This window comes from Megascapheus bottae, unplaced genomic scaffold (assembly GCF_031878675.1).
Source record: "Megascapheus bottae isolate mThoBot1 unplaced genomic scaffold, mThoBot2.hap1 HAP1_SCAFFOLD_37, whole genome shotgun sequence".
Lineage (NCBI taxonomy): Eukaryota > Metazoa > Chordata > Mammalia > Rodentia > Geomyidae > Megascapheus > Megascapheus bottae.
Window position 1 is genome coordinate 4,241,857 of NW_028327804.1, and position 16,200 is coordinate 4,258,056.

Consider the following 16,200-nt stretch of genomic DNA (forward strand, 5'->3'; position numbering starts at 1 on the left):
ACTGTAACCCCTCTATACATTACCCCAACAATAAATTTTTTAAAAAATTTACTTTGATTAAAAATTAGATACTCATTCCCAAATTAAGAAAATAAACCAGGATAAAAGAATATGCAAAAAAGTTACTAGGAATGGGCCAGATTGTGGCCTAGTGGTAGAGTGCTTGCCGAGCATGCACGAAGACACAGGTTCCATACCTCACTACCATATGTGCCATGCAATTGTGGTAAGACACTATTATTTTCCTGACTTATCAACTATTTTGTTGATCTTTGTTTCTCACTTTCAGTGTTTAGTGGGTTAATTCTAGCTATAAATTTTGTGGAGTTTTCTTCCTAAGCTTGTTTGAAGTGGTCCTCTTCACACCCCAGCCTCTTGAGTCGTGGGGATTATAGGCAGAAACCATGGCATCTGACTGAGATTCAGGTCAGATAGCAATGTATTTTATTTTGTTTCTGATTTGAAAGAGCAAAAAATACTGGTATTTCTGCTTTCTTGAAGTAATAGTTTTGACTCTTCAGACACCACTTGCCAACTTCGTTTCCTCACATTTATCTCTAAGAGGTACACAGAGCAAAGGTATGTTTCCTTCCTTCGGTCCTTCTGTCCTCTACATCAGACACACAGAAACTTCATCCAGTGTCATGTTACAGAGCAATCTATCACTATTCACTGCAAAAGTAGAAAAGGTCTGAGGATCAAGGTTCTAAGCCAGCCCAGTCAAGAAAGTCCCTGAGACTCCTATCTTCAATTAACCACCGAAAAAAAAGAAGTGACACTGTGGTTAAGTGGTAGAGCACTAGCCTAGAGCAAAAAAGCCTAGGGAGCTGGGGTGATGGCTCATGTCTGTAATCCTAGCTACTGAGGAGGTTGAGATCTGAGGATCCTGGTTCAAAGCCAATCCAGGCACCAAAAAGTCCATGAGACACTTGGGTCCGATTAACCACCAGAAGTGGCACTGTGGCTCAAGGAGTAGCGTGATAGCCTTGAGCTGAAGAGCTCAAGGACATCGCCCAGGCCCAGAGTTCAAGCCCCATGTCCAACAACAACAACAAAAAAAAAATGTCAAGGACAATGCCCAAGCCCTCAACCCAAGTCACAGTTCTGGCACAGGAACACACACACACACACACACACACACACACACACACACACAATTTTAAAACCACTTGTCAAGAAAAACATGCAAAACAACAATTGCTAATAAAAATCCATTTCAGACAGGAGGGTGCACTCAACCTAGGGAAAAAAAGTCAGACCCAAATTTAGTCCTTTGGTTCTTAGTTCACTGTGGTTCAAAATGGGTAACTGATTAAAACTGTTTCCGTAGTGATTGACAGAGCATGATTTAAGGTGGGAACACTGAATCACAGTAAACATCTCAAGTCTCCATGCCTGAGTTCATGGAAACACGCAGACATCTGCTGCCCTCCACCTCAGCCCAGCCTGTGACCATGTTTCCACAACTGAAGTTGCGTGTTCTGTCATGTTTTACACAACCTGTAATATGTCCCATGTGGTTGGCTTCACTGACCAGGATTAGCCCTTGTCTTGGCTACCACACATACATGTAGTAATGATTCAAGAATAATCCCTTTTCTCCTCATGTTAACAAGCAGCTGGGTGCTGGTAGCTCACCTGCAAGATCTTAGCTACTCAGGAGGCTGTGATCTGAGAATCATGATTTAAAGCCAGCCCACGTCAGAAAGTCAGTGAGACTCTTATCTCCAATTCACAAGCAAAAAGCCCAAACTGGAGGTATGCCTCAAATGGTAGAATTCCAACTTTGAGGGGGAAAAGGACAGCACCCAGGCCCTGAGTACTAGCACAAACAAAAGAAAAAGAAAAGTGAAAAAAGGACGAACATATTAAGGACATTATACATGACTGATTACTCATTGGACTAAAATGTTTTCATATATAATGGCTAAAACAGAATAATGCTACTACCAAAACAGATAGGTAAACAGAATAGGTTTAAAACTAAGGTGTTATTTGTAAGGAAATGGAAAGACTTACAAAAAATCATATTAAGTGAAGTAAGCCACACTCAACGGAACATAAGCTCAATGGATTCCCTCATTTATCATAATCAGTAGAAACCTTGGGCTCTCCTAGCAGAGATTTACAATAGAACAAATCGAGATACATAAGGATGACAATAAATGAAAGAATCTCCATAATATAGAAAGAAAAGCCATAAAATGAGTGATTGTTGTCCTTAATGCCCTATGTTATCTCTCATCTCTTTTGCTATCCCCTGGTTATCTCATATTGTTACAGTATTTCACCTTGGTATCTGATATATTGTATATATTCTTATTTGGTTATTTGAAATTGGATAGGGAAGGGGGGAAAACAAGATGAGGGTCGGGGTAGGGGGAGGGAAATGGGGACCAAGACATGAGAAAGGGAATCAATGTATGTGAAGTAATGTACCTTCTATCTGGTGAATATAATGTAACCCTTCTATTAATTACAATAAAAATATATGGAAAAAAGTCATGTGCTTTTATGGAAGGGAAAGATTAATATTCAAATAAGCAAAGAAAGCTACCAAGGAAATTGCACACAGGTTTAACTCTCTAACTCTGTGTGGGAGAAAAACAATAAAATGTGTGAAATGCACACACACACAGCAACAGTGAGGGGAATGAGGCAACAATCAGGAAAGCAACTCCTTTCACAATAGCCTCAAAGAAAATGAAGTACCTAAGAATTAGCTTAACTAAGATTGTAAAGGACCTTTTCGATGAAAAGGTTAAAACCCTGAAAAAGGAAATTAAAGCAGAACTAAGGAAGTGGAAAAACCTCCATGCTCCTGGACTGGAAGAATCAACATCATGAAAATGACAATCTTGCCAAGGGCTATCTGCAAATTCAACGCAATACCCATCAATATCCCAATGTCACTCTTTAAAGAAATAGAAGAGGCAATCCAGAATTTCATATGGAATAATAAAAGACCCTTATACCAAAAACACTTCTTAGCAGAAAGAACAGCGCAGAAGGAATTTCAATACCAAACTTGACACTCTATTACAGAGCTATAATTATCAAAACAGCTTGGTACTGGCACAAGAACAGGCCTGAAGAACAATAGAATAGAACTAAGGACCCAGATATTATACCACAGATTTACGGCCAACTAATTTTGACAAGGGACCCAAAAAATAGAATGGAAGAACTATTTATAATTGTTAACTTCACTTTAAGAACCTAAGCTCCAACCGTCTATACTTTCACTAAGGACTTCGCTGAATTTGCCTACTTTATGTAAATGCTTTGTTTATTTTTACCCATGTTACTGTCACACACCTCTTTCTCTTTTTCTCCTCTCTTTCTCTCTTTTTCTCCTCTCTCTTTCTCCTCTCTCTCTCTCTCTCTCTCTCTCTCTCTCTCTCTCTCTCTCTCTCTCTCTCTCTTTCTCTCTCTCTCTCTTAATCTGAGAGGAATTAAAAGACAAATTCACAAACAGGTGTACAAATCATAATGTAGAAGAACAAACAATATAGAAAAGAAAAGCAACATCTCATATCCAAAGTATAACAACTCAATAATTAAATTCACCTTTCCAAGCTGAAACACAGTGTCCCCTAACCCACTGCTGATAGCCACGCACTTGAAGGAAATCAAACTTTCCAAACTCCATCAGACAGATGTGCTTTTGCCAGGCCTCGAAGCTCAGGGCCCTGTGAGGATGGGCTTGTGATTGTACATTGAGAGACACTTTAGCAGTAGCCAGAACATATTGGGCTGAGCCTCAGAGCTTTCCTGTTTGCAGCTTGGGACATGGTGGAGCTTTAGCCCTGAGGCCTATCTATCCACTGGGCATCTCATAAAATCTTACATGGCTCCTCTCCTAACCATTGCCCTGTTCTATCTCTTACAAGTCACCAGCTTAGTACAATGGAAATTGTGGTTACAGGGAGACAGGACTGGGCACCAGGAGGCACAGAGACCATCTGTATCTCATCTAAGGTGGTGTGGCTGCTGCACCCAGGTCTACCTGGGGAGAGTAGTATTGAACAGTTGCTGAAACACTGAATGGATGAGGTCATGCTCAGGACTAGCAAGTGGTGAGAAAAGGGGTCATCTGGGGAGGATGTGTCAGAAGGAAGGGCTCAACTGAAGGGACCTCCACAGATGACCTCACTTCCTTCACAGTGGAACTTAGAACCTTGGTATCCCGGCACCCACAGTCAACACAAGCCGCCAACTGCTCACTTGTGTGGCTAGCAGACGTTCAGGAGATGTTTGCCCGATTTTTCTCAAATGGGAGAGGCTCAGGCCTCATAGAACAGCACAGAGGGTGCCTGGCCCACGTGTGTCCAAACAAGGCCAGGACTGGTCGTGGACATTTCTGGAGATGCTGTCATTGGACATCACAGGTGACATGGGGAGGTTCAGGGCAGTGAGAAGCTGGGCAGCTGGACATATCTAAATCCCCCGGTCATTAACGGCTCTCCTCTCCCTGTGTGTTAATGTCTGTGTCTGTGTGTGCATGTGTGTGTGCTTATGTGTTTGTGTGGTTAATAATTTTTAAGTAATTCACCTGACCCTATGTTTGCGTATTCCATGTGCCTTTTTTTAGCGTAGAGCTGTTAAGTATGCTTTGTCAATAGTCACGTGCATGCGTACTAAATGAATGACAAACAAAAATTAGAGATGTGTACTCATATTCGTTGACTCTCTGGCTAATCCACACTCCTGAAAACATGTGATGACACATTACTCAGGATGAAACATAAGGAATATGCTTGGTCTCAAAAGGGAAGGCCAGGTGAAAGTCATCCTAAGGGAACACAGACATTGCCAGGGGCTAAGTTCTTTTTGCTGGAGTCCCCTCAGCTTTCCTTTCTCAGGTTAGTACTATACCGCATGAGACACACGTTCCTATGGCACTTGGTGGATACTTGGACCTTTAACTCTCACAGAATTTCCTCCATAGGCTGCCTTTGAATTTCCTCCACATCTCAGACTCCAGAGTAGCTAGAGTGCAGGCACAAGCCGCTGTCACTGAGCCTCTTTCTTTCATCTTAGAAAAGAAATGAATCAAAGCAGAACAGGACGGTTGATTTTTGGATTGTTTGTTTGCTTGTTGGTTTTTCAGTTATGCATTGAACTCAAGACCTTATTTGTAAGATAGACAAGCCATGAGCCTGTAAAACTTAATCACAGTTCATTTTTCAATAAGTGGACTCCTCGTTAGTGCATTGTTGAGTATGGAGGATACTCAATGGAATAAGAGTACCTTGATCCAATCCTCCTTATGAATGGTGGTCATCCCATAGGGATGAGGTTCAAGAGACCCGTGGTCACCCATCCATGCAGGACTGCAGCCTCTCAGAAAATGTCACTGGAATTGCAGAGAACATACACTGGACTTACATCACACGGTATTCCATTTAAATGCACAGGGCCTGGAATGTGGCCTAGGGGTAGAATGCTTGCGAGGCATGCACAAATCCCTAGGTTCAACTACTCAGTACAACAGAAACAGGAAAACCTGCAAGAGGTGCTGAGAAACAAGAGGTAGAGCCTTGGCTAGAATCTCTAGGAAACACCAACCCCCAAATAACTACTCCAAAAAAGCAGGCAGTGACCCTGTGGCTCAAATGCTACAGCACTAGTCATAGGAAAAAATAAAGTTTAAGGACAGCTCTCAAGCCTAGATTTAAAGATATCCAGACTGGTAAAACAAAAGCAAAATTAGATTTGGCAATTCAGTTAAGGCTTCTGACAACTACTTGCTTATATCCATAGAAGAAAGAGATGCACAAATATATAATTATAGATAAGTGTGTGTGTGTGTGTGTGTGTGTGTGTTCTCAAGAAACTCAAGGGTATGATGTAACATAGTGGAGATAGAAAGCAGCTGCTCTATGTAGTCGAGAGTTCCAGCATCACTAGATCTAATGACTCTCCTCAGTGTGTAGGCCCTTCCACTGTTAAAGAAGCTTCATTCTTGTACAGATGTTCCATGTCTTATGATGTCCTGTAATGCTGACTTCTATGCAGTCCAATAATTGCTAGAAAAGAGATTTCACTGCAGAAAATGGACAAACATATTTCTGAATTCAAATAATGCCAATGGGGCTAATAGGTCTCAAAGGAGTATGTCACCAGATGACCATGAAACTCACATTCAAGAAGCTGCACACAGAACATTCTCCTCAATGATCCACTGCTAGAATACACAGATAGCCTAAAAAATACCAAACATGCACATCATTCCTCATATCTGGCTGAATGTGGGGTTTCTATGAGGTTACACCATAAAATAGACTTCTGATTCAAACCAGTGGAAAGAGATAATGAAGGACACTGCATATTAATGAAGGGAATGATCTAAGGGGAAAACACCCATGAAGAGGTAAATAAACATTGATGCACAAACCCATGAATCAATTATGTACACTTTAAAACAGTGTCTTGAGGCTAACCAAAGATGATGGCTCCGTTCAACAACAGATGTTAACAATCCACTCTGAGCAAAGTAAAGGATAACCCAACTAAATCATCTGTGAAGACCAGGCTGAACCATATGACAAAACAATTACCCCATATACTAATCTGTTTGCTATATATATATAAATAGATAGCTATATACTTATGTACACATGTGTTAAACAACAGGTATATATACATACTCAGAAACATATTTCTATGAACGACACTGTATAGAAAAACATATTTTTCTTGTGGGGTTTTGCTAATTCTCTTTTTTTATTTCTTTCTGTACACTTTTTTTGGTGTCTATCTTGGGTAGGAACATAGAACTCAGGACAAAAGTGTGAAAATGTTCATCAGTGATGTTCAATAGACATTGTACTGAAAGACATCTAGACAAGTCACATGTAGAAACAGAAGCAGGAAACTGATAGTTTGCGGAAGGAATGACACTGGACAAAAGGAAAAGAACTCAATACATACCCTATGTAACTGTAACCATTCTACGCATCTATGAAAATAATGTAACTTCTTTACATAGTGATGAAAACCACAGTGAGAGCTGGTTGGTGCTGGTGGGAGGCTGAGATCAGAGGATCACGGTGCCTGTGCAGAAAAGTCCCCATGAAATGTTCCTCACACATAGCCACTGAAAACTCCACAAGCAGACATGGGGCTTGAAGCTGTAGCACTCTAGCTTCGAGCAAAAAGAGCTCTAGAACAACGTCCAGGTCCTGAGTACAAATTCCTAAAGACAGGACGGTCAGGGTTGGAGACCTTGACAATGCGCAGGTGCTCATGCGATCCAAGCTATGTGACCGCAGCTGGGAGAGCCTGCGGGCTGCTTGGGGTCCTCTCCAAGTTGGCCGCCTGCAGGAAGGAGGGGCCCAGTCCTCCACCTCACTCCTGAGGACAGATGTGCATTCAGTCTCTCTGGCCCCTGCCAAACTCTCTAGGAATAAGTGGGAGAATGTGGGGGGAGCGATGAAGACGCCAGGAAGACAGCAGAAGCACACGTGGGTCCAGGAGCAGGTTAGAAAAGAGGTCCCTGTGGCTGGAGAGACATGACAGAACACACTTCCCAGACCAAGAAATGGCCACACAGGTCCATACTGAAATACAGTGTTCCCCAAACCCACTGCTGACTGCACAAAATGAGGAAGTCACACTTCCCTTGAGACCACACTCACCCAAGCTCTACCCAGGTGTCAATCCTCCCGTCCCAGTAAGGAATGGGTTGTGCCCTGTGTAGACAACAACTGTGTATCAGGGACAGAGCACCTTGGCCTGAGCTTCAGTGATTTTCTACTTGCAGCATGGCAACTGGTGAGACTTGACCCTGAAGCCTGACCACTGGGGAATCCATAGCATCTCTCAGGAATCTTCATCTTAAGGTTTCCCTTTCGTGTCTTAGAAGACAAGTGAGAACAGAGTGGGACTTGAGAGAAAAGGGGTTTAAGTTTGGGTCCCATGAGGCTGAGAACCCAATTGTGTCTCCTCCAGGGTGGTGTCTACTCCACACAGGTCTATCCCAGGACCATAGAATTGAGGTGCGGGGGTAACACTGGACAGCTGTGTCCTGCCTAGGGCCACCACAAGGATAGAGAAGGGGACCTTTGGAGAGGGTGTGTCAGAAGGAAGGGGTCAATTGAAGGGACCTCCACAGATGACCTCACTGCCTTCACAATGGAACTTAGAACCTTGGTGTCCCAGCACCCACAGTCAACACAAACACCCCAAAACTCACTTGTGTGGCTAGCAGACCTTCAGGATATGTTTGCCAGTTTTTCCTCAAATGGGAGAGGCTCAGGCCTCATGGAAGAGCCCAGAGGGTACCTGGCACACGTGTGTCCAAACAAGGCCAGTCCTGGCAATGAAAACTTCTGGGTCATTGGACCCCACAGGTGACATGGAGGCCCAGGCCAAGTGGCTGGAAAGCTCACCACATCTAGGTCTCCAGTCATTACCAGCTCACCTTTCCCTCTGTGTATTTGTGTGTGTGTGTGTGTGTGTGTGTGTGTGTGTGTGTGTGTGAGAGAGAGAGAGAGAGAGAGAGAGAGAGAGAGAGAGAGAGAGAGTTAGAGAGAGAGAGAGACAGGAGGGAGGCAGACAGACAGACAGAAAGACATGGAGACAGAAGGACTGACAGATAGTGACAAGAGAGTAAGACAGAGACTGAGAGACAGGGAGAGAGATACAGAGACAGAGACAGCAAGACATGCATAGAGAGAATAGGAACTTATTTTAATGTAATTCCCTGGACTGTATGTCAGAGTCCCCTTTGGTTCCCTAGTTTTAGCTTAAACTATTCCCCTGGTCCCACTCCAGGATGAAGCTCCAAGCCAGGAGGAGGGCTGCAGGGCAGGCACCCTGGAGCAGCTGGTGGAACACTTGGTGCCTGCCCAGCTGACCGGGGAACACTTCTTCATCCCCACCTTCCTCTTCACTTACCGAAAATTCACCAGCACCGAACAGGTCCTGGACCTGCTGTTCCAAACGTGAGTACCAACTGCAAGGGCATTGGACTCTTTTTCTCCACAGGACCCTGGGAATGACCTGCACAACTCTCACGGCTACTCTGATCCTGTGGAGTGGGGGTGGACAGAGAAACATCTTAGGTTATGCCAGAGCCATGGGAATTGCCTTGTGTGCTCCCTAGTAGTGTAGGCTCAGCCCTGTGACCTTCTTCCTCAGGACACAGCTTTCTGCCTCCAAGCTCTGAGCCCTCAGACAAAGCAGACTTTCCCTGTTTGGAGAATGGTTCCTCAACTACATGTAGACAGAGCAGGGATAGCTGAATACAGAGTGAGAGACCCTCGGCCCACAGGATTCTCAAGGGAGAAAAGGCTTGTCCCTATCCTTTGCACATAGATTGAACCCCTACGGGTCTGGACATGTTTGTAGGGAGAAACCACAAATAAGCCGCACTGTTGCAAGCCGGATAAAACACAGGAAGAGACAGCCAGTAACTGTGCAATTCCTCCACAGGTTCAGTAGAGGTGAGGCCTTCAAGGACTCCTCTACACAGGATGAAATCCTGCCTTTCTCCAGCCAGGATGGCATGCTACAGGACAAACTCAGAAAGTGAGTGGACTTTGGTCACAAACGAGGGCATCTGTGTGCACAGTGGAGCCAGGTTTGAATGTAGCGTGGTGGGCAAGCTCAGGATCCCAGAGATCTTGACATTCTCACCACAGGGTTGAAGTGTGGCATATGTATGCAGGAGGAGGCTGACCCATGACCGGAAGTGCTGTTGGGATCACTGGTGGAGGCTTCAACTCAGAGCTGAGCCCTGTGCCAACCCATCCTCTCCACAACCCCTGATGCTCAGCCTTGCCTGTCCTCACCACGGCCTCGCAAACAGGATTAGAGCATTGATGTCATGTTTTAGGACTTTTACTGACCCTAGGAAGGCTGGCAGAGTAGAAGGCCTGGCTGGGTCACCAAGAGAACAGTGAGGTGGGGAGATAGCCCACGTGTGGTTCTTGGAACGGAGGCAGCAGAGTCACCAGTGGATGTGAACCATCAGCCTGTTCATGCCAGGCATACAACAGACCCCATGGAGACTCCATGCATTGGGGAGGGATTGGAGAGCTGCAAGAGTAAGGGGAGCTCCCTGGAGAGGGCATAGTTGCTCATCCCATGACTGGGTGCTAGCTCCCTGAAATTCCCTTCAATCCCTCCTTGGTTCCTGAGCATTGTCACTACCTCCACCACCAAAGAAGCTTGGCTTGGGGAGATACTGATGTCCATGTTTCAAATGAGTGCTGACAGTGTCTGGGGTAGCCGCTGGCCAGGTTTCTGACTCTGCTGCTTACCATCTGCCCCTAGTGCCATCTCTTCTATCCTGGACATGTGGCTGGATGAGTACGGGGAGGACGTCTGCCAGCCTCCACATTTTGCCTGCCTCAAGCAGTTGCTGGCTCACCTGAAGAGGCACATGACTGGATCACACGTGGAGAGCCGTGCACAACTGCTCCTGGCTCAGATGGAGGCCCAAGAGCCCAGCCAGACACAGTCTGATGGTGTGGAAACTGGGTGGGAAGGCAGAGGAAAGAGGCGGGATGAATGTGGGCCATCAGAGGGTGGAAAAGGCTCTAATATAGGCCTTGTGCCAGGAAGAAGAAAGACGCTGAAACATAGAGACTGTGCAGAGAAGTTGAAAATGAGGATGTGTAGAGGGATCCAGGTTGGGAAGTCAAAGGGAAGAGGGTCTTTATTCTCTTTTCAAAGACTCAGGACAAATCCTCCATGGAGAGGGCCTTGTCTTCTCCTGCAGCTCTAGCATTAGCCCAGTGTTTGTCTAAGTAGAAGAAGAGGGCAGCATTGAGCTCCAAGCTCTGGCATGCAGCCTAATTGCAGGAACATTACCAGGATTAGACCAAAACCCAAAGTCAGCCTTAACTCTACCGTACCACGAGATGGGAGCAACAGCATCAGGTGTGGGTGGCAGCCATGTCTTCCCGGGACTCTCCGGCTATGTTACCTGCAGTACTAGCCTCCTTTGCTCTGCTGTCTGGGAGCCAGTTTGAAACTTGGCCTCATGGCAGACTCCCAAGGGAGCCTGGAATCCATATCCTGGGAACCAACAATCTGGCCCCTGGTCCACAGCTTGGGGGGGATCCTTTAATTTATGGAGAATCGAAATAGGACCCGGCATGCTTTCCTCACACGATCTTCCTGTCCTTCTTCAGAGAGCACAGGGGAGGGACTGAACAAGGAGAAGAATGAGGTCTTAGATTTCCCTCCCATGTTAGTGGCTGAGCAGCTCACCAGGATGGACTCGGTGAGGCCCTGGGCAGCACAGGGTGGACCGGGCTTCCTTCTCTGGATGGCTGCCTTCTCATCCTTCTCCTTCCCCTAGAGCCCAAGCTTTCATCCAGCCTGAGCTTCACCTTGGCTCACGCTTCCTAGCATCACTCTCTTAAGTGCAGACACTAAAGTGTACATGAGACCTCGGTTTCTCCAAGGAGCTATGCGTAGAGAGGTGCAGCCAGAATCGCAGCTCCTCCGCATTTGGCAGGGACCACATGAGCCTAAGCAATTATGAGGATTCTGGTGTGTGTGCCAGAGCCTAGTGCAGAAAACAGAAAGTGCTACAGAAGCAGCATCTGTGGATATGAACCAAAGGACAGGCACAGGGTGACTTGGGGAGGGCAGAAATTCAGGCCTAGGCCAAGGAGGAAGAGTCACATTGCACAACAGACCCTGACATGAGCTAGGGACACTCAGGTGCCCTCCAGGGTTGCGAAGCGGCATGACATCTCTACAAACCCATGCCTAAGCCTCAGAGACCCCTACACAGCCAGAGTTCTCAGCCCAACTACGGGACTCAATCTGGGGCTGGGCACTGTGCTGTGGGCCAGGCAATGAGGCACTCCTTCCTTTGGCAGGAGCTGTTCCTGAAGGTGGTGCCCCACCACTGCCTGCATTCTGCCATTTCTCAGAAGGACAGACACGACATGGAGAACTTGGCCCCCACCATCCGGGCCACCTTCACACAGTTTGACCAGGTCTTCTCCTGCGTGCTCACCACCTGCTTAGGGGACCACAGCATGCAGCCCTGCTCCAGGGCAAGGGTGCTAGAGCACTGGATCTCGGTGGCCATGGTAAGACACAACTGCTGCCTAGAGACTCTCCTTTCAGAGTCTTATGTTCTGAGGTGTTCCAATGTGCTCAGAGCCCTGTGTGGACTTCAGGGCCTCCTGCCCGAGGCCATCTTGTCTGGACTCCCACATACCACACATGCAATGGTGCTCACTCCTTCCTCACACTCAGGACTCAGGGGCAACTTCACCCAGGCCTGGTCAGCCCTCTCTCCCCTCTGAAACCTTGTAAGTAGCTCCCCAGAATCCTTGTACTAACCCTGGCTTAGCCCAGCCAGCAAGGCATCAGGTGGCAGCAATAGCATGCAAGGCTCACACACCATCCTCTCTGCTCTGCACAGCAGCGCCATCCAGCACCTGGACAGCACATGGCAAGTGGTCTCCAGGTGGGTCCCTCTCTCCACAGAAGCTGTGCACACACAGGGACTAGCCAGCTTCACCACCAGGCCCAGAGCCAAGCCTGTATGACCTGGGCTGCTAGCCAGGAAAACAGGGATAGTGCCTGCATTATGCCTGTTCATGCACCGGCAAATGTTCAGTTCAATGTCTCACTGAAGCTGGACAGAGACCCAGAGGAGCTGTCCAGGGTTTCTGTGGTAATTCTACATTTCTGTCCAATTGAAATCCAAGCACAGTTGTCTAATACAACTGGGTTGGACTCCATTGGGACATGAAGAAGAAATTGCTTCCAGCTTCGGGGTCCTTGGGAGCTTCATGCAATCATTTGAAAACCTCCCCTTCAGGCAACTTGCAGGCCTGGCTCTAAAACAAAACCAAGCCTGTCTCCCTTCTCTCTCACTTTCCCATTTGTCACTTCTCTCTGTCCCTCCTACAGAGATAGCATGCAGATATACCAGAAATTGTCAGAGACCATTTCTCCTTCATGCTCTTACTTCCGGACCAAAGTGCTACTCTTTCAGCTAGAGAGAAAGGGGTCAGAAAGAACAGGGCTAAGAAGGCAAAAGTGGGATCCAGTTGCAAAAAGAAATGCTTTCCCGATTTTTTTTCCTCTCTATTCTGGATCTTGAACTCAGGGGATGGCTGTTGTCCACATTTTTTAATACTCAGTGCCCTTCATTTTCAGTCACAAGCCCACTCCATGTTTGGAGTTGATTGTAATTCACAGAATCAGTGACTGTGGTTTGAAATGGGATCCTCCGATCTCAGGCTCTTGAGTACCTGGTATGTAAGTCAGCTGCACTGCTCAGGAGTGAGTTGCTCTGCCATGGGATATTTCAGAGCTGTCCTTAGATCCAAACAGACATAGCACACACTTGGTTTGGATCTTAACATTCATAGCCAGGATGTCTACCTGAAGGAACTGGGTCTCTCTGTTCTCCCTAGAGCAGATGCTGCTCACCGCCATACAAAAACAGAGACAGGGACTAGACAGGGGAACTGAAGGTGGCTGGGGGTTTTCTTGACAAGGGAGGCCAGGCACTGCTCACTCAGCCCTGAAATCTCAGCTGGACATGACTGAGAGCCCAAACCTTGAGACTCAACCATGAAACCTCCCAAGTAAACTAGTCGCTCAGATAGAGTCACCCACACAAATCAAGAAAGGAAAAGATGTATCTACCTCTACATTCTGACATACTGAGCTCCTTCACACACGATTCCAGAAGCCTCAGTAGGGAGGGCTACAGATTGCACTCCTCAATGCCTTGACCCGCTTATCCACTACAGTATATCTGGGGAACTCCCTACCCAGATGCATACAGAAAGATTTCTGCCAGGACACAGACACATAGGGAAGAGCTTTGTGGGACAGAAGCTTTCTCATGATTCAGAGCCCCTCCCCTAGGTGAGGAAATCCAGAACTTTTTTGTTAGGAAGTTAGCAGAAAGTCCATAATCCTCTTCCTCCTTGACTATTCTACCCTCCGGCCCATGAAAATTATGGGAGCACTCACTGACTGGACCCTGCTCACAGAGTTAGAGTGTCTCTTCTATGAATGCCTACAGTGAAGTGGACAGGCCACCATCCCTTCATATTCCTGGGTCCCCTCCTGTTACCTATGAAGACTGAGGAATTTGGATGATTGATGAGACAATGAGGAGAAAGAAACTTCCAGGAGTCCAGGGAAGACATTGGCACAGAGACTCAGGGCAGCACCAACAGTGGGAGAAACCACTGGATCCCATAGCGCTCAGAGGAATGTCATTTATTTGCAGAGTTTGCAGATGAGGAAGCAGGCAGAGAGAGGCCAGTTCAGAGCATGGCATCCCTCAGATCTGGTGAGGCAGAGACTTAACCAGAACAAAGTAGCAGGTGGCACTAGCTTTGGCACCATCCATGCTCAGGTCAGGGACAAAGGTTGAGAGGACATATATCTCAGGAGTTCTGCTCTCCATTGTGACAGGAGCCTGGTGATTTTGCCCCCAAGGAGAAGAAGGCCAAGAGAGGCCAGAGGCAGGCTGAGGACATGGTGAGTGACTGTGTCCTGAACGCACCAAGAGTGCCTGCAAGAGAAGAGAAGAGAGGTCTGCTTGCTCATCTTACCTCCTCTTCTCCTCCCTGAAATAACTCCATAGACATGGGATTTGATTCTGATAATCCCTTGTCCTGTGTGGCTGCCAGAGACAAAGGAGGAGTAGAAGCCCCAGCATGGCAAAGCCTGTGTGGCAGGTGGCCTTCAGAGGCTCCTTAACTTGGGGAGGTGTCAATGCCACCCTTATACTGTTTATTATCCCAAGTGCAGAGAAGGGGCTCTAACAGATTGGCCAGAACAGGTGACTATAATAAGAAAGGCCCTGTGCGGATGCAGGCGGTCTGGGGAAGCCTGCAATGGGGTCCTAGGCCATGGCACATCAACCCATCCAATTCCACAGGTTCACATTAAGGGCACCGTGCCCTACCTGAAAACTTTCCTGCGAGACTTCCGAATGATCGACAAGGCCTTTAGGGACTTCCTGGATGTGAGTAGTCTGGGCATCACTGAGCTGCTGGGGTTGGGACAGAAAGTCTCCTGCTGTGTGCTGAATTCTGGCACAGTGAAGAGTTTTTTAAGATAACACTGCATCCATCTTAAGAAGGGACATCCAGAGCTGCTGGGATAGGGAGCTAGGGCACATAGCACAACTGGGACTCAAGTCCCTCAGGGCACAGTGGGCAGTTGGGATCAGTGGAAAACAAAGGACAGGCCAAGCAAGCACCAGTGAGTCTGGCTCAGGTGAGCCCTCAGTCAACCCATGTCCTCAAAAGGTTTGGACAAGATGATCCCAGAACCTCTTTGAAGATGTGTCCAGGTCCCATCTAGGACTTTGTTCACAGGCACATGTAGATGCCCTCTCTCCCATGGAAGAGGACCAGCCCCTGACAGGGTGGACTGAATGGAGGAAGGGTGGGGTTCTCCTCACATTGTTCTCTGCCTTCTAGGAGGGAGTCATCCATTTTGAGAAATTGAGAAAGGTGAGTTTCAGGTGCCCTCCTGGCTGGATGGGGACCAGCAGCAGAGTCAGCTTCAGCCACCATGACCAGTAGGGAAATTTGATTCAGAGTGCAGATCTTTCCTGACGACAGGGTGGGGATGTGAAGTCGGAGAGGAGAGCTTCCTGTGAATGAGTGTGGACAGTTATGAGAGCCACAGCACCCTGATGCACTGAGGGTTCCCAGAGCAAAGCCTGGTGAATGCTCTTCCCCTGGGCATCACAGCACAGCCCTCCACTCTCCTCATGCTCTCCCTGGCCAGGAATATGCAATCATGGAGCAACTGAAGCAGCTACAGGCAAGCTGCAGCTATGAACACATCACCCCAGAGGAGAAGTTTCTAGGCTGGTTCAGAGACCTGAAGCGGCTCAGCAAGGAGGCCAGATGAGCTGGGAGGCACTAGGACAGGGAGAGTCGCCTGTCACTGGGATGATGTGCCATCCTGAGTGTCACATGTCTGGACTTGAGGACTTACACTCCCTAGGCCAGTGACCAGGTGGGTGGCAGGCTCAGAATTGAATCTGTGAGGTCCCAAGCTTCATTTTGGTCTGCTCACCTCACACCCCTTGCCTAGCTATGACCTGTCATGTACACTGGAGCCCCCGGGACAGAATGACACTGCAAGCCCTCCGACCAAGAAGCGCTTCAGCATCTGGAAGGCCTGGAAGAAGTAAGGACCTGGCCACTGATGGGCAAGAGCCAGGGAAGATGA

General features: G+C 47.3%; 2 protein-coding genes across 5 annotated transcripts in view; both read left to right on the forward strand.

The window, feature by feature from the left end:
• Positions 1–4,253: 4,253 nt before the first annotated feature.
• Positions 4,254–16,162, forward strand: LOC150039183 (uncharacterized). Its single transcript, XM_090327978.1, has 6 exons — positions 4,254–4,391; positions 8,782–8,951; positions 9,442–9,537; positions 10,285–10,564; positions 14,756–15,009; positions 16,063–16,162. Exons 1-6 carry the CDS (start codon positions 4,254–4,256, stop codon positions 16,160–16,162), a joined length of 1,038 nt encoding a protein of 345 aa, XP_090184104.1.
• LOC150039184 (uncharacterized) overlaps positions 14,939–16,200 on the forward strand; it is a 36,273-nt gene continuing 35,011 nt past the window's right edge. The window contains exons 1-3 of one of the 4 annotated variants that reach the window (XM_090327985.1): positions 14,939–14,977; positions 15,438–15,470; positions 15,751–16,158. The gene's annotated coding sequence lies outside the window, so the exon portion shown is untranslated. Of the gene's footprint in view, positions 14,978–15,127; positions 15,471–15,505; positions 16,159–16,200 lie in introns of those variants that run through there. The other 3 variants (XM_090327986.1, XM_090327984.1, XM_090327983.1) reach the window with 3 other exon arrangements.

Bases quoted from the DNA above. Each gene is read 5' to 3' on its own strand.
- LOC150039183 (XM_090327978.1), top strand. From the start codon at position 4,254: ATGTTTGCCCGATTTTTCTCAAATGGGAGAGGCTCAGGCCTCATAGAA. The intron at 8,952-9,441 runs GTGAGTACCAAC...ATTCCTCCACAG, and splicing joins CTGGACCTGCTGTTCCAAAC to GTTCAGTAGAGGTGAGGCCT. The intron at 10,565-14,755 runs GTGCCAGGAAGA...TATTATCCCAAG, and splicing joins AAGGCTCTAATATAGGCCTT to TGCAGAGAAGGGGCTCTAAC.